General features: G+C 36.5%; 1 protein-coding gene and 1 pseudogene across 4 annotated transcripts in view; both read left to right on the top strand.

Moving 5' to 3' along the window:
- Positions 1-21,339, top strand: part of LOC105517731 — a 731,019-nt pseudogene that overhangs the window by 291,405 nt on the left and 418,275 nt on the right. The gene's annotated exons all lie outside the window — the stretch shown is intronic.
- ZFAND4 (zinc finger, AN1-type domain 4) overlaps positions 1-21,339 on the top strand; it is a 64,148-nt gene that overhangs the window by 37,811 nt on the left and 4,998 nt on the right. For all 3 annotated transcript variants that reach the window (XM_011950309.1, XM_011950308.1, XM_011950310.1), the window contains 3 exons: positions 3,241-3,388; positions 15,387-16,535; positions 17,556-17,610. In XM_011950309.1, the coding sequence (XP_011805699.1) occupies positions 3,241-3,388; positions 15,387-16,535; positions 17,556-17,610 (1,352 nt within the window). The remainder of the gene's footprint in view (positions 1-3,240; positions 3,389-15,386; positions 16,536-17,555; positions 17,611-21,339) is intronic.

The following is a 21,339-nucleotide window of genomic DNA, read 5'->3' as shown; positions in this document are numbered from 1 at the left end:
TTGTTTCATTCTGACACAAAATTCAGCATCAGTCTTTTCTTAGTCTCAAATCTTTTTAGTGGATCATGCCACCTTACTGGGATTTTTTTTTTTTTTTGAGACGGAGTCTTGCTCTGTTGCCCAGGTTGGAGTACAGTGGGCCTATCTTGGCTCACTGCAACCTCCACTTCCTAAATTGAAGCGATTCTCCTGCCTCAGCCTCCCGAGTAGCTGGAACTACAGGCACATGCCACCACACCTGGCTAATTTTTTTGTAGTTTTAGTAGAGACGGGGTTTCACCATGTTAGCCAGGATGATTTCGATCTCCTGTCCTGGTGATCCGCCCGCCTCGGCCCCCCAAAGTGCTGGGATTATAGGCGTGAGCCACTGCGCCTGGCCTGGGATTTTTTAAAGCAGAAAGATAAGGAGACATTGTAAAACTTAATGGTAAATTGTGAAAGTTAAAAGAGGTCTTGGCTTTGGGATGTACAGATTTCATGTTTGAGTAATATTACATTTGCCCATCTTGTATCCTTTAATCCTATCATTAAATCAAAAGATTTAAATATGATATTTAAATATAAAGAAAGCCATTTCAGATTAAATTTATAAGTTACTATGTTAACCTAATCTAGCTACATTTTTCATCTGAAAAAAAATTGTGATTGGCTTCTAACTCATCTCATGAATCTATACTTCATGAGAGAAAACACAATAATGTGGTTCTTTGAAAAAAAAGGAGAACTTAAAAGTGCTTTTATACTCTAAAATGAGTCCAGTGATTTATCATTATTGTTCTTTTATATATGTATATAATATATATTATATATATAAAAGATATATATGTATGTATGTGTGTTGTGTATATGTATATATTCCATGAGAGAATAGGTCTTTTCATGACAGTAATGTTGAATCAGAAACTTTTTTCAGTATTCAATAAAGATACTTAAAATGCCACAGGGTAACTCAGAAGTATTTAAGATTAAAATATTGCAAAGTAACTGAGAATAGTGTATACTTGAGTTATTCCTTCTAACTCCACAGGGTGAAATGACAAAAATCTTCATGCACCCTTCCTCTTCAGGTATTGTGTAGTTGGCCTTGAGACAAAAGCCTTCACACAGTAGAAGTTCTGGCACTCATTTGGGTGCACAAGCATGATGCAGTAAGGCCTGTCATTTGGTGCCTGGGGAAGCAATGAGTGGTAGGAAGAATCAGCTTGGGAACCAGACACATGGGGGATTTGAATCTTAGGTCTGCTGTCGATAGCTTTCTGATCTTGTGCCAAATCACTTAACCTCTCTCACCTGGAGTTTCTTCATTAATAAAATCAGCTATAATATCTACCTTATGTAGTTTTGTGAGAATTAGGAATAATGTGTGGGAAGTGCCTGGCAGAGCAGGCATTCAGTAAATGGCAGGCAATGTTATTACTTCAGTGTTGTACTTGTGTTGGTTATCATACTGTGGTAGCCATGCTGTAGTAGGTAACTGTGACTTTCACAGGTCAAGCATCACAGACTGAATTGGTTGTGGAGACCAGTCCTACATTCTTCCTTCTGATGCTACCCATGCGTGTAGTGCATGTAATTAACTCACAGTTTCAGAGCATTTCATGTTGCACCATATAAAATGTGGGAATGGGGCTGTCTACTCTCTTTTTTGTCCTTGTGTGGCAATAATATGTGCTTCAGAAACATTAAGGAATATACCCTATTAAGGCTATCCTAAATTGTTTCCATTTCTTACAACCATATAAAATGGGAAATTTTATTAACCCTCATACTTCCATAGTGTGGATAACCTAGTTTTCCTATAAGTAAATCTGCATAAAAACTAATATGTATTCTTATTCTGCTTTCTTTAAAGTTTTAATCATTCTCCAAATGTGCTGAGCTTGTATTTTATCAAATCCTTGCCATTCTAATCTTCCCATTATAGAAAAGATAAATTAAATTTCAAAATCTTTGTGTTCAGTTCATCAAACATTTATTGGCTATGTGCCAAGCGCTGTGCCTGGTGCAGACTAAGAAGATAAAATCTAATATCTGCTTTCAACTTGCTTACATATGGGGGAATAAGGGGCAAAACAAACATGTAAATATAAATATGAGGATAGTGTGATACATCATTATGTAATCAAAGAGGGAGGGTTCCAAATATTAATTACATTGAAATATGAATAACATCACTGTGGTTGATCAGTAATTGAAATGTTTAACCTGTTTAATAGCTTGTATCATGACTTGACTGGATGTCTTTTTTCTTGTTAAAATCTATGCTATTCTAGGTTTTTACATTTTCAAACATACTTAGAAAAATTTTAAGTTATTTCTACTTAAGAAAATTTATTAGCTGGGTGCAGTGGCTCACACCTGTAATCCCAGCACTTTGGGAGGCCGAGGTAGGTGGATCATGAGGTCAGGAGATCAATACTGTCCTGGCTAACACGGTGAAACCCCGTCTCTACTAAAAATACAAAAAATTAGCCGGGTGTGGTGACACATACCTGTAGTCCCAGCTACTTGGGAGGCTGAGGCAGGAGAATCGCTTGAACCTGGGAGGCAGAGGTTGCAGTGAGCCGAAATTGCGCCCTGCACTCCAGCCTGGTGACAGAGTAAGACTCCATCTCAAAAAAAAAAAAAAGTCTCTCTCTCTCTCTCTCTCTCTATATATATATATATACACACACACATACATACACACACATATTTATATTTGCTCTTTAAGAATATTCTTAAGGATAGAAAGTGATGACACCTGTGCATGAATTATTATTATTTTTTTTTTTAGTGAGAATCCCCTCAGGATGACTAAAAATCTGTACTTCTCTCCCGTGCCAATTTTTAAAAAATTCTGATTCATGGAAATCTCATCAACCTGTTGTCTGGGTTGTACAGTTATCAGCCTTGCCTGATAAAATGAAATCAGACATTCTCAAGGAAATGGATTTTGCCTCTTTGGGAATGATATAACAGGTGCCAAAACATCTTCATTTATGATATGCTGAATTTGGAGGAGCTCAGCTATACTAGATTTTCAGTAATGCTAGATCATAATATTTATTCCCATTTCATTTTTTCTTTTAAGAAGTACATTCTTTGAAATATATTTTCCTTGCATTGACATTGACATTGACAAAATGGAAGTAGTGTTTTATCATTAGTAACTTCTATAGATTGCTGTTTCATATAGAGCATTTTTAGTCACTGAGCAGGTATCAGAAAAATTTCAAGTAGTTATTGTTTCCTTTTCAGTGGTGGTTCTATGTATAGTTCGGATACAGATGAGGATGAAGAAACTGAGCCTTCTTCTATTGGGCAACAGATAATTGAAAATTCAATAACTATGAATAAGATGAAGCTGCTGAAGGCTAAGATGAAGAATATGAATCTCAGCAAAAAGGTGAAGCTGTTGGCATTTGGCCAGGCTTATCTCTCGCTTACCCCTGCAGGGCACTCAGCAATGAGGTCTGTTGGTCATTGTGAAAATATTATAAAGTATTATTTATTTCAGGTTTCTGGCCTCAGTTATTTATTAAACTTCTAAAAGGGATAAATTTTTTTTTTAGATTAGAAGCACACCTGAAGGGATTATACTGCACTTAATATAATTCATCATTTTAAAGATCATTCTGGGTCTAAGAAGGATAAAAAAAGAGAGCTTAATCTTAATCTTGCAATAGTTACTTTTTAAAAATATGTTAATAGTTATTTATTATGGATAAAGATATCTACTATTTAGTAGATAGTGTCAGTTTTCTAAAGTGATTGAACCAGTTTACATTCTTTACAACAGTGAATGAGAGTTGCCGTTTTCCCATATTCTTCCCAGTATTTGGCATGGTCCTTTGTAATTTTTGTAATTCTGCTTTGTAGTGGCATCACATTGTGGTTTTAATTGCATTTCTCTGATGAGACCTGGAAGGTTGAGCACCTTTCATATGTTTATTGGGCATTTGGATATGCTTTTTAATAAAACACCTATATTTTTCCATTTTTCTATTGGGTTGTATGTTTTTTGTTACAGAATTTTTTTTGAGTTTTATATATATTCTAGATAAAAGTCCTTTGTTTCATATTACCACTTTGTTGCTTTCCTTTTTACTCTATTAATGGTTCCCTTCCTTTTCATATATAATAAAATTCAAAAATCTTTAATATACCACATGACGAATTTTTACATTTATATACACTCCTGTAGACACAGCCCAAATTAAAATAGGACCTTTCACTCCAGAATGTTACCTCATAATATTTCCCAGTTAATATCTACCTTTTCCCACTCTCGGAAATAACTACTATTCTTACATCTATTACCATAAATACGTTTTTCCTATTCCTGAAATTTATATAAATGGAATCATAGAGAATATGGTCTGGTTTCTTTTGTTCAACATATTTGTTTGATTTATCCATGTGGTTGCATGTATCAGTTAATTCTTTTTTATTGTTGTATACTATTGTACTATGTGATTGATTTACCTCAATTTGCTTCTCTCTTTTCCTTTTGATGGACATCTGAGTTGTCTCTAGCTTTTGGCTTTTATCAGTAAACCCGCTTTGAATATTCTCATACATTCTTTGGTGGACATATGCGCTTGTTTCTTTGGAGCATATACCTAGCAATGGACTTTCAGAGTCAGAGGAAAGATATGTGTTTAACTTTAGTATTATGCCAAACAATCTTGCCAAGCATTTGAACCAATTTACACTCTTACCAGCAATGTGAGAGTTCTAGTTTATGCCACATTCTTGTCAACACTTGATATTGTCAGTCCTTTTAATTTTAACCATTCTGGTGACTATGTAAATGGTTTTCATTTATATTTCTCTATTGAGGAATAATGCTGACTTTTCATGTGATTATTGACCATTAAGATATTTTTTTGTGTGAAGTGCCTGTTCAAGTCTTTTGTTTATTTTTAAATTGAGTTCTCTGCCTTTTGCTTATTGATTTCTAGGCATTTTTGTATACTGTGGATACAAGTCCTTTGTCAGATATATGGGTTGCAGATATTTCTAACACTCTTTGGTGACTTGTTCTTTTACTTTCTTACTCTTTTGGTGAATGTTTTTAATTCTATTCTAACGAATCAGTTTTGCTTTTGTTTTTTTTTTTGAGACGGAGTCTCACCCTCTCGCCCAGGCTGGAGTGCAGTGGTGCGATCCCTGCTCACTGCAACCTCCACCTCCCAGGTTCAAGCAATACTCCTGCCCCAACCTCCCGAGTAGCTGGGATTACAGGCACGTGCCTCCGCGCCTGACTAATTTTTGTATTTTTAGTAGAGACGGGGTTTCACCTTGTTGGTCAGGCTGGTCTCGAACTTTTGACCTCGTGATCCACCCGCCTCGGCCTCCCAAAATGCTGGGATTACAGGCGTGAGCCACTGTGCCCAGTTTGCTTTTGTGATTATCATTTTTGATAACCTTTTGATGAAATATTTTCCTACCACAGGTCTTAAAGCTTTATGATTGTTTTTCTCTCACTTAGGTTTAGTCCAGCTGAATTTTTTTTTTTTTTTTTTTTTTTTTGAGACAGAGTCTTGCTCTGTCACCAGGCTGGACTGCAGTGGCACAATCTTGGCCCACTGCAACCTCCACCTCCTTGGTTCAAGCAATTCTTCTGCCTCAACCTCCTGAGTAGCTGGGACTACAGGCATGTACCACCATGCCTGGCTACTTTTGTATTTTTAGTAGAGATGGGGTTTTGCCATGTTGGCCAGGCTGGTCTTGAACTCCTGACCTCAGGTAGTCCTCCCGCCTTGGCTTCCCAAAGTGTTGGGATTACAGGCATGAGCCATGCGCCCAGCTGAAATTTTTTTGATATAATGTAAAGTGGGGTAAAGATCTTTTTTTTTGTTTGTTTCAGTTGGAGAACAATTGACCTAGCTCTATTAAGAAAAAAAATCCTTTCTTTACAGTCCTAAATGTTTATGCACCTAATAATAGAACTTCAAAATACATGAAGCAAAATCTACAAAGAAATAAACAAATACTTTTGTTCAAAGATTCCTACATCTCACTCTCAAAAATCGATGGAACAGATAGAAAATCAGTGGATTTAGGAGACTTGAAAAACACTATCAACCTACTTGACCCAACTGCCATTTACAGTATACTCTACCCAAAACAGCAGAGTACACATTTCTTTTTAAGTGCATGTAGAACATTTACCAGGGTAAACCATATTGTGTGCCATAAAACAGGTTCAATTTTCTTTTCTTTTCTTTTTTTTTTTGAGACAGAATCTTGCTCTGTCCTCCAGACTGAAGGTCAGTGGCACAATCTTGGCTCACTACAATCTCCACCTCCTAGGTTGAAGTGATTGTCTTGCTTCAGCCTCCCGAGTAGCTGGGACTACAGGCTCATGCCACCACGCCTGGCTAATTTTTTGTATTTTTAGTAGAGACGGGGTTTCATCATGTTGATCAGATTGGTCTTGAACTCCTGACCTCAAGCAATCCGCCTGTCTCAGCCTCCCAAAGTGCTGGGATTACAGGTATGAGTCACTGCGCCCAGACTAGTTTCAAATAAATTATAAAAGATTCCAAATAATACAAAAATGCACTCTGATTACAATGGAATAAAATTGAAAATCAGTAATAGATATGTGGAAAACTGTCTGATATTTGAAAATAATACACTTCTAAGTAACTGATAGTCAAAAAGTCCAAAGAGAAATAAGAATTATTTTACACTGAATGAAAATATTCTGATATTGTGATGAATTGATTTTTTAAAAATATGAAATATTCTTGCATTGTTAGAATAAACCATTCTTGGTTGTGATGTATTTTCCTTTTCATTTCTTTAGATTTAAATTATTAATATTTTCTTTAGGATTTTTGCATTAGGATTTTGTTCATGAGAGAAATTTTGATCTATATTTTTATTTCTTTTCCAATATACAGTAAGGTTGAAAGAATTTTACCATGAGCACTTATTTATCTAATACCTAGATTCCACTATTAAAATTTTTTAAATTTTGTTTAATTGTGGTAAAATACATATGACATAAAATTATCTTGACCATCTTAAGTGTACACACAGTTCAGTAATGTTAAGTGTATAACACGTTGTGCAACCAATCTCCAGAAGTTTTTTATCTTGTAAAATTGTCATAATGTGTCAGAATTTCCTTCTTTTCTAAGGCTGGATAATATTTCATTGTATGGCTATATACCATATTTTTTTAATCCATTTATTCCTCAGTGGACACTTGGTTTGCCCCCATCTTTTAGGGCTATTGTGAATAATGGTGCTGTGAACATAAGTATACAAATATCTCTGTGAGACCCTACTTTCAGTGTTTTCTTTTAGTAGTTTCATAGTTTCAGATCTTAGAGTTAAGTCTTTAGTTCATTTAGATTTGGTTTTTGTATATGGTGAAAAATAAGGGGTCTAATTTCATTCTTCTGCATGTGGATCCAGTTTTCCCAACATCATTTATTGAAGAGACTATCCTTTCCTCAGTGTATGTTCTTGGCACCTTTATCAAAAATAAGTTCACTGTGGGTCTGTGGACTTGTTTCTGGGTTCTCTATTCTGTTCCATTGGTTGTGCATCTATGGTCATGTCAGTACCATGCTGTTTTGGTTACTGTAGCTCTGTAGTATAATTTAAAGTCAGATAATTGTGATTCCTCCAGTTTTGTTCTTTTTGCTTAGATGGCTTTGACTATTCTGTGTCTTTTGTGGTTCCATGTAAATTTTAGGATTATTTTTTCTGTTTCTGTGAAAAATGTCATTGATATTTTGATAGAAATTATGTTGAATTTGTAGATTGCTTTGGGCAGTATGGACATTTTAACAATATTAATTCTTCCAACTCATGAACATGGAATATTTTTTCATTTTTTTGTGTCCTCCAATGTTTAATAGCTTTCATTATAGAGATCTTTCACTTCTTTAGATAAGTTTATTCCTAGGTATTTTATTTTACTTTATTTGTAGCTATTGCAAATGAGATTACTTTCTTGATTTTTCTAGATTATTCACTGTTGGCATATAGAAATGCTACTGGGTTTTATACGTTGATTTTGTATCCTGCAACTTTACTGAATGTGTTTATCAGTTCTAATCGTTTTTTGGTGGAGTCTTTCGGTTTTTCCAAATACAAGATCATATTATCTGCAATCAAGGATAATTTGACTTCCTTTTTTCAAATTTGTATGCCCGTTATTTCTTTCTCTTGTCTGATTTCTCCAGCTAAGACTTCTAGTACTAGTGCTTCCATTTAGGGTTCCTGATGATATTTTCTCTCGGCATTTGTCCGAAAACTTATTTTTACCTTTTTAATTTTGAGAAATGTTTAATTCTTTTTTTTTTTTTTTTTTTTGATGGAGTCTTGCTCTGTTGTCCAGGCTGGAGTGCAGTGGCGTGGTCTCGGCTCACTGCAACCTCTTCCTCTCAGGTTCAAGCGATTCTCCTGCCTCAGCTTCCCGAGTACCTGGGACTACAGGCATGTGCCACCATGCCCAACTAATTTTTGTTTTCTTAATAGAGATAGGATTTCATCATGTTGGCCAGGATGGTTTTGATCTCTTGATCCTGTGATCTGCCTGCCTCAGCCTCCCAAAGTGCTGGGATTACAGGCGTGAGCCACTACACCTGGCTGAGAAATGTTTAATTATTTAGAAATGTTATAAGACTAGATTCATCAATTAATATTTTCCCACATTTGCTTTCTGTTTGGATTTTTTTTTAGCTGATCTATTTGCGAGTTAAGATATCATGACACTTCCCCCAAATACTTTATTTAGCATGTGTCTCCTAAGAATAAGTGCCACCTTTTACATGATTATGATACAGTTACCATACTCATTTATGATTGATACATATTATGTCATCTATATTCATATTTCTCAGGTCTTAATAATGTGCTTAATAGCATTTTATATTGTTTTTGATCTGGGATTCAATCAAGAACGATGCATTGCATTTCATTGTAATGTTTTCATCGTTTCTAAGCCTTATTTGGACATTCATGTAAAATATTTTTGAAGAATGTAAATCAGTTGTTTTGTAAAATATTCTTCAATTTGGAGATTTGGCTGTTTCATTATGATTAGATGGAAGCTGAACATTTTTGGTAGGAATACTACACAGATGATTTATTCTCAGTGCAACACATCAGAAGGCACATAATGTTAATTTGTAGTAGTTTCTTTTTCTTTTTCTAAAGAAAATTTGCAATTTTAGTTGGTGTTTCCTCATTAGTCCACGAGTAGTTTAATATATTTTGAAAATGTTCTGGTGGTAGAGGCTTTTTGGTTTTTCTTTTTCTTTTCTTTTCTTTTTTTTTTTAAGAGGTAGGAGTCTTACTATGTTACTGAACTCCTGGGATCAAGGGATCCTCCAATTTCAGCCTCCCACATGGCTGGGACTATGTGTGCAGAACCATGCCGTGCTTGATTTTTCATTGTTTTTAATTTCTAGTTTTATTGCTTGGAACTCAGAGAATATTGTTTGTATTTCTACTTTATAGCCTTTTATTCTTTGGGATCTAGTAGCACTTTTCATGAATATATACCTCAGAAGACAGTTTATTCTCTATCGTAAAGGTAAAAGTTTGCTAGGTATTTATAAGATAGACCTTATTGATTAAGGTTTTTTTTTTTTTTTTTTGTCAACTTGATCTGTCTTAGAATGAGAACAGTAATAGATGAAGGCCTATTATTCATAGGTTTCTGTGTATTTCTCTTTTCATTTCCCATACTTTTTGCTGTAAGAAGGTGGTAGTTGTGTAATTTGGTACATAAATACTAATAACTTATATTTTCACTGTGTTGCTAGTTACAAAAGCAGTGAAATGTTTGATCTCTATCACACTGACTGACTTTCCCCTTGAATTTTCCTTGCCTGATATCAGGCCCCTATCTACAGGTATCTTCTTGGTTTCATTTGCTTGGTATACCTTTTCCCATGCCTCTATTTATTAACTTTTAAGTTATTTTGTTTTATATATTTCCTTTATATACAGTATAGAGTTGTTTTTGCTTTGTGAGCCAGTTTGAAATTTTAAAAAACAGGTAACTTAATCACATTTATATTTTGATATGACTTCATATTTGGTCTTAAATGTCTTATTTTGTTATATTTACAGTTTCCTTCTCTATGCTTTCTTTTGTGTGTATCTGTATATATGAATGTGTAAGTGTGTATTTTTTGGTATTTCAGAAGGCTTTTGCATTTTGTTTTATTGATTCACTTTACATTAATACTGTTTATCATGTTCTTGATCTGCCTTTTCTTTATTTAACCTCCTCCTCTTTCATTTGCCAGCTTTAAGTATCCTTTAACTCCGTTACTAAATGAAAGTCAGTGAACTTTTTTCTTTTCTCTCTTCATCCTCTCATTAAAAATTGTTTCTGCTTTTTTAAAGAAAACATAGCATTTACAAATCATTTATCTTTGTACTCACCCTTATTTTAGTTTTAATTATATTCCATCTTTTTTTTTTTTTTTTTTTTGAGATGGAGTCTCACCCTGTCGACCAGGCTGGAGTGCAATGGTGCGATCTTGGCTCACTGTAACCTCTGCCTCCTGGGTTCAAGCGATTCTTCTGCCTAAGCCTCCTGAGTAGCTGGGATTACAGGTGTGCGCCCCCACGCCTGGCTAATTTTTTTTTGTATCTTTATTAGAAACAGGGTTTCACCGTGTTGGCCAGGCTGGTCTCGAACTCCTGACCTTGTGATCCACCCACCTTGGCCTCCCAAAGTGCTGGGATTACAGGCATGAGCCACCGTGCCCGGCCAATTATATTCCATTCTTATGATCAGTCTTTTTGCTGTAGGTTTCTCCATGCATTTTGGTTAGAAGAAGCTCATCTAAAGTCCTCAAGAAAGGCTTGCAGGTACAGTAATTCTTGAATTTTTTGATGTTCAAACCCTTTTCTTTAGACTTAACATTTTTATTTGTTTTACCATTATGTATGATATTAATTGTAGGTTTTTCTTCTATTTTGGTATTTTCCTATTTACATTGATACATAATAGATATATTTTCAGGATACATGTGATAATTTAATACATGAATATAATTTGTAAACATCAAATCAGTATAATTGGGATATCCATAACCTTAAATATTCATCTTTTTTTAACGCTGGAAACATTAGCCTTAATCCTTGAATACGGCTTGCCTGTATATAAAATGCTTGGTTCACATCTTTTCCCTTGAGTTTGTCTAAAATGTTGCTCTGCTGTTGTTTTGCTTTTTATATTGCCATTGGGAAATCTAATTACCAATCTTTCTTTTCTCTGTAAATGATTTGGTTTTCTTATCTAGAGAAAATGAGGATTTTTTTTTCTTTTAAATGTAATGGTTTTACTAGGATGTATCTTGGAATTAACTCTTCAGGGTCAATTTTCACTATACACTTGAGCCTTTTTAACATAAAGATTCAAGTCTTCTTTTATTTCAGGATGATTTCTTAGAATTTATGTTTTTTCTTTTTTAGTACTTTGTTTTTTTGGTTTATTTTCGTTTTTGGAATTTTTTTTTTTTTTTTTTTTGAGATGGAGTCTCGCTCTGTCGCCCAGGCTGGAGTGCAGTGGCATGATCTCGGCCCACTGCAAGCTCCGCCTCACAGGTTCATGCCATTCTCCCACCTCAGCCTCCGGAGTAGTTGGACTACAGGCGCCTGCCACCGTGCCCAGCTGATTTTTTTGTATTTTTAGTAGAGACAGGGTTTCACCGTGTTAGCCAGGATGGTCTCGATCTCCTGAACTGGTGATCTGCCCACCTCGGCCTCCCAGAGTGCTGGGATTATAGACGTGAGCCACCGCACCCGGCCTTTGGAGCTTATTTTTTACGTAAGTTAGAAGTCGTTGTCATCGTTTTTTTTTTTTTTTTTTTTCTTTGTTTTAGAGACAGGGTCTTGCGGTGTCACCCAGGCTGGGGTGCGATAGCCTGAGCTTACTGCAGCCTCGAACTCCTGGGCTCAAGTGACCTTCCTGCCTCAGCGGCATGAGATACCCTGCCTGCCCTGTTAGAACTTCTATGTCCAATATACAACCATCTTCTCTCTTATCCTTTTACATTCTTTATTTTTATTCTTTTGGCTGTTTTCATACCTTTCTTCAGTATTCTTTATTAAATGTTTATTAGAATTCTAGTCTTCTGTGGGCACCTTGTAATTTAGTCTTCATTTCTGGGATGATTTTGTTTTGTGCAGAGTATTTCTGGGTTTGCTCACCTCTCATTTCATATCTTCCTATTACTTTTATCCATTCTGCCTTGAGTTTTTGCATTTGTGATTTGATGAGATTTTTAAAAATATCTGCAAATACTAACTTAAAGATACTTAAGTTGGGATATTGTGATGTAGTTTTCTTTTGTTTCATTGTTTTAAGGAGAATTTTCATTAGCTAAAATGTCTGATTCTCATTTTCTATTTTATTTTTATAGCAACTTTACATGGATTTGGTCTGCCTTTTTCTGTTTATTTTCTAACTGTATTTTCCATAATTTTATTTACTTAGATGAGTATTAACAGTTATATATTAATACACAGAAGCGAGGATTTTGTATAGGGAAGTTTCTTATTTCAAGAGCACTCTCTTCCTTTGGTGTAGTGAAATGCAGGTTTTTAAAATCAATGACACACTTTTGAGATGGGGTCTTGCTCTGTCACCCAGGCTGGGGTGTAATATGTGGCATGATCTTGACTCACTGCAACCTCTGCCTCCTGAGCTCAAGCTATCCTCCCACCTCAACCTCCCAAGTAGCTGGGACCACAGGCTCCTGCCACTATGTGCAGCTAATTTTTTTGTATTATTGGTAGAGATGGGTTTTTGTCATGTTTTCCAGGCTGGTCTTGAACTCCTGAGCTCAAGCGATCTTTCCAGCTTGGCCTCCCAAAATGCTGGGGTTATGGGTGTGAGCCACCATGCCAGGCCCAAATCAATGACACTCTTATTGGAGGGCAGTGTCAGTATGTTTTCTAAGTTATGATTCACTATTGTTTTTGTAGGATCCTTACTTTCCCTTTCCTGCTTCTTTTTTACTTTTACTATCAAAGTCTCAATGGGTGCCTTTTCCTTTCAATTTACCCCTTCTGCCTCCAAAAGTGATGCCTTCTTGAAGGTACCTCCTTTATCCTGAACAACTTTAAGGCGGGGTGTGTTGGCTCACGCCTATAATCCCAGAACTTTGGGAGGCCGAGGCGGGAGGATCACTTGAATCCAGGAGTTTGAGACCAGCCTATCAACATAGGGAGACCCCGTCTCTACAAAAAATACAAAAATTAGCTGGGCATGGTGATGTGTGTCTGTAGTCCCAGCTACTCAGAGGATCAATTGACCCTGGGAGGGCAAGGCTGCAGTGAGCCATTATTGTCCACTGCACTCTAGCCTGGGTAACAGAGCCAGACCCTGTCTCAAAAAATACACATAAAAATAAAGTCAATTCCTTTTAATTTCTCAGTAGCATGTGTTTGATATCCCATATCTTAGACCTATTTTTAGTATCTTCATAAACAAGTGGGATTTTTGTCTTTTGTGGATTTTTCTTTGTTCCATCAGCTGCAGGTTATGCAAACCTCTCCTTTTCTTTCTTTTTTACTCCCCCCCTTTTTTAAAATTTTATTTTGGTGAAGCTCTTACTCTTGCCTATCTCTCACCACAGGCATAGGCTTTGCAGATGAGTTTCTTGGATTGGGAAATATTTTGAAGTTCATATTATATGTCTCCCAGTTTTTCTGAGGCAAGGGTTATGAGTGATTTTATTTGTGTATGCTGTTGATATGTGTAGTTTTTCTGGAGCATGGAGAAATTCAGTTTTAGGCAGCTGTCATTAATTTTGACAGCTCAGATGTCATATCCTTCATTTTTGAAGGATTTTTTGCTAGATAAAGAATTGCAAATTGGGCTAGGCGTGGTGGCTCACACCGTAATCCCAGCACTTTGGGAGGCCAAGATGGGTGAATCACCTGAGGTCAGGAGTTCGAGACCAGCCTGGTCAACCTAGAGAAACCCCATCTCTACTAAAAATACAAAAATTAGCTGGACATGGTGGCGGGTGCCTGTAATCCCAGTTACTCAGGAGGCTGAGGCAGGAGAATTGCTTGAACCCGGGAGACGGAGGTTGCAGTGAGCTGAGATTGTGCCATTGCACTCCAGCCTGGGCGACAAGAGTGAAACTCTATCTCCAGGATAAAAGCATCTACAGGAGCCAGCTCATCTTTCTAAGGTTCTTCTTTCTTAGCTCCTCTAATTTTTCTTGCCTCAGTTGGTATCCACTGAATTATCTAGCTCTTCTTATATTTTCATATATTTTATATTTTCTATAAGTGGGAGCATTGGTATGTCATAAGATATTCCATCCCATCCTCATGCCTGCTTGCTACCATTTTTGCTTACTTTTAAGAGCTGAGATTTCTTATGTTTAGTTCTCAACTTTATTCATAAGATCTTGAAGTTTTATGATACTTTTATTAAAATCTACTGTGCCAGAGGGCCCCAGGACCCACCCCAGGTGTGATGGTTTGATAGGAAGATTCACAGGACTGTAGTATGTTGTTGTATATAGTTGTACCTGTTGCTAAGATTTATTACAGCAAAAAGATACAAGGCAAAATCAGCAAATGTAAAAGGTGCATAGAGCCACGTCTGGAGGAAACCAGGTACAAGCTTCCTAGAGTCCTCTTTCAGTGGAGTCTCATGAGACGTGCTTAGTCCTCTATCAATGAGTCGTGACAACATATGTGAAATGTTGTTTACCAGGGAGGCTCATTAGAGACTCTGTGCCCAGGGATTTTACTGGGCCTCTTCATGTAGGCACCCTCTGCCTAGCGTTTGCAGTTCAGACTCCCAGAAGGAAAGCAAGTGTTCAGCATGAACTGTATTATTGCATAAATAGTTTGGCACAATGAGCCACTCTTATCAGTTAGGTTCATGGGAACCCTCCTGAAATAGATGTTCCCAGAAGCCAGCCAGAGGCCAGTGTTGCCAGCAAGTCTTTTCAAGGATAGCAGTTTAGGCCTTTTAACTCTTTCTTTCTTTCTTTCTTTTTTTTTTTTTTTTAGGGTTGATAACTTTTTTTCTGTATACCAATCCAATGAAACATAGTAGGAAAAATTGTTGGAGATCTAAAATAGGTCAGCAATGTCATATCTAATATAATCAGTTCATTTTCTTTATAGTAAAACTCTGAGAAACAGTAGTAAGCAAAATAGAACAAAATTATTTTTCTTTAATATTACTGGAAAAGTATATTCAGTGAAGGAAAATAGCATCTTCCCTATCATAATCTTAAGATTTTATTCTTCTTAAACATTTTAAATTGAGATAGTAAAAGTGCCAGTATGTTATGGTAAGTAACGTTTTCTTCCTTCACTAATTTTTGTTAATGGGCAGAGAAAACGACTGTGTAAAGAAACTGTATATTCATTCCTTTTAGCCCAAGAAAGCTGTCAAGATAAAACCTCACCCACCTATAGCTCCTCGACCTTCTAGTGGTTCCACTGCACCATCTCGCCACCGATTGTTAAGGGTCCTCCCCAACATTGGTCAATCTTGTTTACCTGCTTTTGGGAATGCATATCTGCCTGAAATCTCTAGGAATGGAATTTCAAGTTTGGCAGCTCAACTCCCTGCTGAGAGATCCATATCTTCTATCACTGGTGAATTTCTTAAGGAAAATAATAGCTGGGAGAATAACACACTGTCTCACTTCAGTAGCAACGTCAAACTACCTCCTCAGATACCCCATTTGGAGTTGGGAAATGACCAGGAGCTTGCTGACTCTGTTCTCCATCTTGGATCATCCCTGCCTACGCAGACAAAACACTTTTTAGGAAACTTGCCATCTAGTAATGAGGACACTGTCTTACCTTCAGAAGAATGTGTAATCGAAGAATCACTTCTACCTAAAGTGGGCTCACTGGCTTCATTTGCAGATGGAAATGCTGATGAGCAGAGCAGCGGCTTAGAAGATGCATGCAAAGTGAATCCGGAGTTGTTACTCACTAACGCTGACAAAGGGTTGAAAGCTCCAGAGCAGCATCTTAAGCATGTTGCGGGAGTGCTGAGTGGGGAATCAGTAGAGACTTCAGTTCTTAACTACCGGGAATTAAGTCCTCACAAGAATAGACTCTTGTCACCTCTTCGCTGTTCTGCACCAATGTCGCTACATAATTCTCTGGTGAAACCACAGAGACAGTCCAAATGTTTTGAATTTGGGAAACTACAGCCGCCTTCTCGGTCACTGGATGTTCAAAACATAACTGATTGTTCTTCCTCTAGGACTCCTCGCTTTCAAGGTGTTAAAGTTGATTCACCTGGGAAAAGATCTGATGTTATTTCCAAAGTTGAGGCTCGGGATATCACAGAAATGGCTAACAAGGCTTCCAAAGAGCCTGTTGATTGTGTAAATAATACCAGTTTTCTTGCTTCACTGGCCCGGAGCACAAGCAGAGGATTACAGAGCACACGTGGGGCAGGCAGGCTTCAGACCTCTGGAATTGGGCTGTCTACAAACCTCCAGCATTTTCAGGAAGAAAACCTTAGGAAAAGTTCTCCCCAGTTAGAACATCCAGAAGTTTTTTTGGTCAGTATTTTCCTTTCAACATGCTCTAGTAGTTATCCTTGTAGTGATCCAACTTACTTAAAAGTTTGGTTTTTGTTTACATAAATAAGGAAGGCTAAAATTAGATTTTTTTCATAAGTTTATTTGAGAATGTTTCTTTAGTTTGTATAAAATCTTCTTGATGGTTGAATTTTGAATGCTGTTTTAGTCCTGAAATGAGAATAGTAATTTGAACATAAATTAATGTAAACAGTTTATCAGATATGTATGTATATGTTGAACTCCTCGAACTCCTGGGCTCAAGCAATCCTCCTGCCTTAGCCTCCTGAGTAGCTGGGAATATAGGGACATGCCAATACACCGGTATTTTTAAATACGTATTAAAAATATGTATTTTTAAATGCTAAATCTTTTTAATGTTTTTTTCCATCCCAAGTAAGAACTTTTTATTTGAGTCATCAATTTTTACTCTCTCTCTCTCCCCTTTTTTTTTTTTTTTTTTGAGACAGGGTCTCATTCTGTCACCCAGGCTGGAGCACATTGGCATAATCATGGTTCACTGCAGCCTTGACCTCCCGGGCTCAAGCAATCCTCCCACCTCAGTCTCTCGAGTCACTGAGACTACAGGCGTATGCCACCATGCCTGATTAACTTTTATATTCTTTGTAGAGATGGGGTTTCACCATGTTGCCCAGGCTGCTCTCAAACTCCTGGAACACAGTGGTACAATCATAGCTCACTGCAGCTGCAATGTCCTAGGCTTAAGTGATCCTCTTACCTCAGCCTCCCAAAGTGCTGGGATTACAGGCATGAGTCACCACACCCAGCAAATTTTACCCTCTTAAAGATAAATAATAAGCATGATATTGCTAGATGTGGAATCAGGTTCTGAGTTAATTTAATTAAACAAAAATTGGATTAAATAATTTAAAATGAAAGCCCAACAGCATGTTAGTGATAAAATACAAGTATTTCATGTTTGTTGATCATTTCTATTCTTCATTGACTGACCTCTATAGATGTTTTGTGTTTTAATTGTAGTCTACCCATGGTGTTGGAATGAATGGAAATAATGCAGCAACAGGGAAAAGCGTAGGTAAGCTACAGATAATTTTGAAAACAATATAAGGCTGATAATTACATAATTATGCATCCGGTTGAATTTTCAAAGAGAAATGGGAAGAACCTTCTCTGTGGCATGTAAAGAGTAAATTCTCTCCCTAAATGTTTTTTCCAATTAAGAAAATAATTACGAGAACGGACTGTAGGACACATATAAAGAACAAAACAAAAATTGAAATGGAAATATCTTGTCTTGGAAGAGGTGTCATCTATGTCAAAAAACCCACAAGATTATTGAAGAATGAACATGTAATTCCCAACCACCTTAGTTACTGGCCACTCTAGAGCCATGTGGGTTTTGAAGAATTACCCTACAAGGATGTCTTTCAACATCATGGCCAAACATCAGAGGTGGTGGTAAGAATCTCTTTTTGATGATCTGGTCATTTCTGGATAAAAGAAAGGGACCGTCTCTAGGGCCAGCCCTTTCCACGGTATACTAGTAGAAGTGACTATAACATTAGCACTTCTTTCTACCAATATAGAAAAACATTAAAGATGCACCGGCTGGTCCTTATTTTCAAGGAGGAAGGAAGCCATCTTTTTAAATGTTTTAATACCCAGACCAGCGATGGGAAACTCGTTACCAAAGATGTGCCACCTTTGTAGCCCCAAGGTTTTAAAAGATATTTGTTATGGTTGTCATGTGAGTTTTATGTTTTTATTGAAGACATTTAGGGTTTGTTTTTCATTCCTATGTAAGGCCCAAGATTATAAAGTCATAGTCTATTTGCATATTTTTTCAATTCTTTTGTACTGTGGTAAAATAAACATAACATAAATTTTACTGTCATAACCATTTTTAAATATAAAGTTCAGTGACTTTCACATTGTTGGGGATCCATCACCACCAACTTTCTCCAGAACACTTTTCAAACTGAAACACTTTTCCCCCTCCCACCACCTTGGCAACCACCATTTCATTTCGTAATTCAATGATTTTTTAGGTACTCTAAGTACCTCATGTAAGTGGAATCATACAGTATTTGTCTTTTTATGACTGGCTTATTTCACTTATCAGAATGTTCTCAAGATTTACCCATGTAGTAGTACATATCAGAAATTTTTTTCTTTTGGGGGCTGATACTCTATTGTGCATGTGTGTGTACACACACACGCAATATACACATACACACAGAGCACATTTTGCTTATCCATTCATCCGTTAATAAACAGTTGTATTGCTTCACAATGTTTTAGCTATTGTGAATAATGGTGCTGTGAACACTACTTTCAATTATTTAGAATATATACCCAGAATGAAATTCCGGGATCAGAAGGTATTTCTATTTTTAATTTTTTGAGGAACCATCATATTGTTTTCCACAGTTGCTGTACCATGTTTCATTCCATCAACAGTGCAAAAGGATTCCAATTTCTCCACATCCTTGGCAACACTTGTTATTTTCCTATTTTTTGCTAGTAGCCATCATAATGGGTGTAAGGTGATGTCACTGTGGTTTTGATTTGCATATCTGTGATGATTAGTGTTACTGATTATTGATTCCCTAATTAGTGAAGTTGATTTCCTAATGAGTAGTTTCATGTGCTTATTGGTCGTTTGTAGATCTTCTTTGGAGAAATGTCTTTTCATGTTTCCCCCCGCCAACCCAAACTGTATCCAGCTTTATTAAAGATACTTTCCATAAACAATCATGGTATTTCGGGCAGGATGTGGACAGACAGTCGTTAACAGTATACAACAACTTTCAAACTCCCTTCTTCAGTGGAATACCAAAAATCAGAAAGCCACTATAAAACCCAATGAAATATCTGATGTTCTGAACAGGGGAAGTTTAGAGTGAGGGTTGACATTTCACATTTAGCATGTTGTTTAACAACTTTTCACAAGCCGACCCTGACTTTCAGGAAGTGCAGTAAAAATGGCAGAATTTATCTGAAGATCCACAATCTAGAAATGGAACCACTGCTTTTTTGACAGGTGCCATCTCAGTGGCATCACTGGAAAGTCCAGAATGCCTGACACATTAGGAAATCCAGTTTGTTTATTTTCTCCTTTTGTTACCTGTGCCTTTGGTGTCATATCCAAGAAATCACCACCAAATCCAGTATCATGAAGCTTTTCCCCTATCTTTTCTTCTAGAAGTTTTATAGTTTTAGGTCTTATGTTTAGGACTTTGATCCATTTTGAGTTAATTGTTATATAGAGTGTAAGGTAAGGGTTCCACTTCATTCTTTTGCATGTGAACATCCCATTTTCTTACTAACTTTTGTTGAAACACTGTCCTTCTTCGTTGAATGGTCTTGGCACCCGTATTGAAAGTCATTTGATCATGTATATGAGGATTTGTTTCTGAACTCTACTCATTGGTTTATGTGTCTGTTTTATGCCAGTATCACATTGTTTTCATTACTGTAATTTATTGACTTTTAATGTTATAGTTGTTGTTTTTCCTTGACACATAACTCTGTCCTGCCCTAACACACGGGTAATCTTCTTGGAAATTTGCATTACACCCATCCCTACTCACTCAGCTCTAGTTCAGTCTTCAGTGCTGGTTCACGTCTCGCTTGCTACTCTTCTGAAACTGCTATTGCTGTGGTCACTGACGATCTCCATAATTTCAAATCCATTGGATGCCTCCGTATCTTTATCTTGCTTGATTTTTGTGTCCTTCATTCTTGAAATAGTTTTCTTTTTTTTTTTTTTTTGTTATTCTAGGCTATCACATTGTTATAAATTCTTTCTTTTGTTTTAATCTTTTTTTAACCTCAGTTTTCTTCTGTCCTTTTTTTTTTTTAACTAGCCCTCTGCTTGTCACCAGATACATGCTCTTTTTGTTTGATTTCATTTAGGTTTGAAGTATCAGCTGCTAGCTGCAGTAGAGCTGTGTAACTTGCTTCCATTTTCTCTCACCATAATAACTATCATTCTGAATTATCTAGAAGAGTCTGTATACATTTTCATGCAAGTTTCATTTAATTGACCTCCTAGATTCCTCCATTGGTCCTCTGTTCTTTTCACTATAAGGTTTCCCTTAGAAACTGTATCAATTATTGTAGTTTTAGCCATTGATTTTAGGCAGATGACTACCAACCTTGCGTCTGAAACACTAATTTATTACTTTTTGCTGCCTTTCTGTTGGGTCAGTTTTTGTAGATTCTGTTAGATGTTAGATCAAATATGAGACTAGGAAATGGCAAACAAGTGCATTACCTCAAGTACCTTTCATCTTGTTCTGAAAAGCAACTCTTCCCATCAATATGATTTTATGGATTTTTTTCTTTATTCATCTGTTCAGTACATGTTTGAGAGAAGGCGTCAGAGAGGAGTTGATAATTGATGATGTCTTACAGGACAAGTCAAATGCTACTGGGTTGACAGGTAGAGTTTATTTTAGAAGAAATTGCAGATGTAGAAGGACTTGGACATCCTTCAGGGTGGGTTTGGCATGGTAAATTACGGTGTCTCTGGATAGTTAGAAAGGCATTATATTGGACATAATAATACCTTAAATGCCAGTCCAAGGAATTTATGTTTTTCCTGTTTATAGTGGGGAATCAATATGTTTAGTGATGGTTCCTAGCACACAGTAGTTGACTAATAGTTTTCTCTGAATGGTAGAAGGATGTATGGAAGCTGCTCTCATAGAGTACTGTACTTATATTTTTGTGCTGCCTCATTACTGTCACTAATGTATTCTCTGTCTCTACACATTCACAAGGGTTTTTTTTTTTTTTT

Source organism: Colobus angolensis, unplaced genomic scaffold (genome assembly GCF_000951035.1).
Source record: "Colobus angolensis palliatus isolate OR3802 unplaced genomic scaffold, Cang.pa_1.0 Scaffold306, whole genome shotgun sequence".
Classification (NCBI taxonomy): domain Eukaryota; kingdom Metazoa; phylum Chordata; class Mammalia; order Primates; family Cercopithecidae; genus Colobus; species Colobus angolensis.
This window is presented reverse-complemented; position numbering and strand designations above follow the sequence as displayed.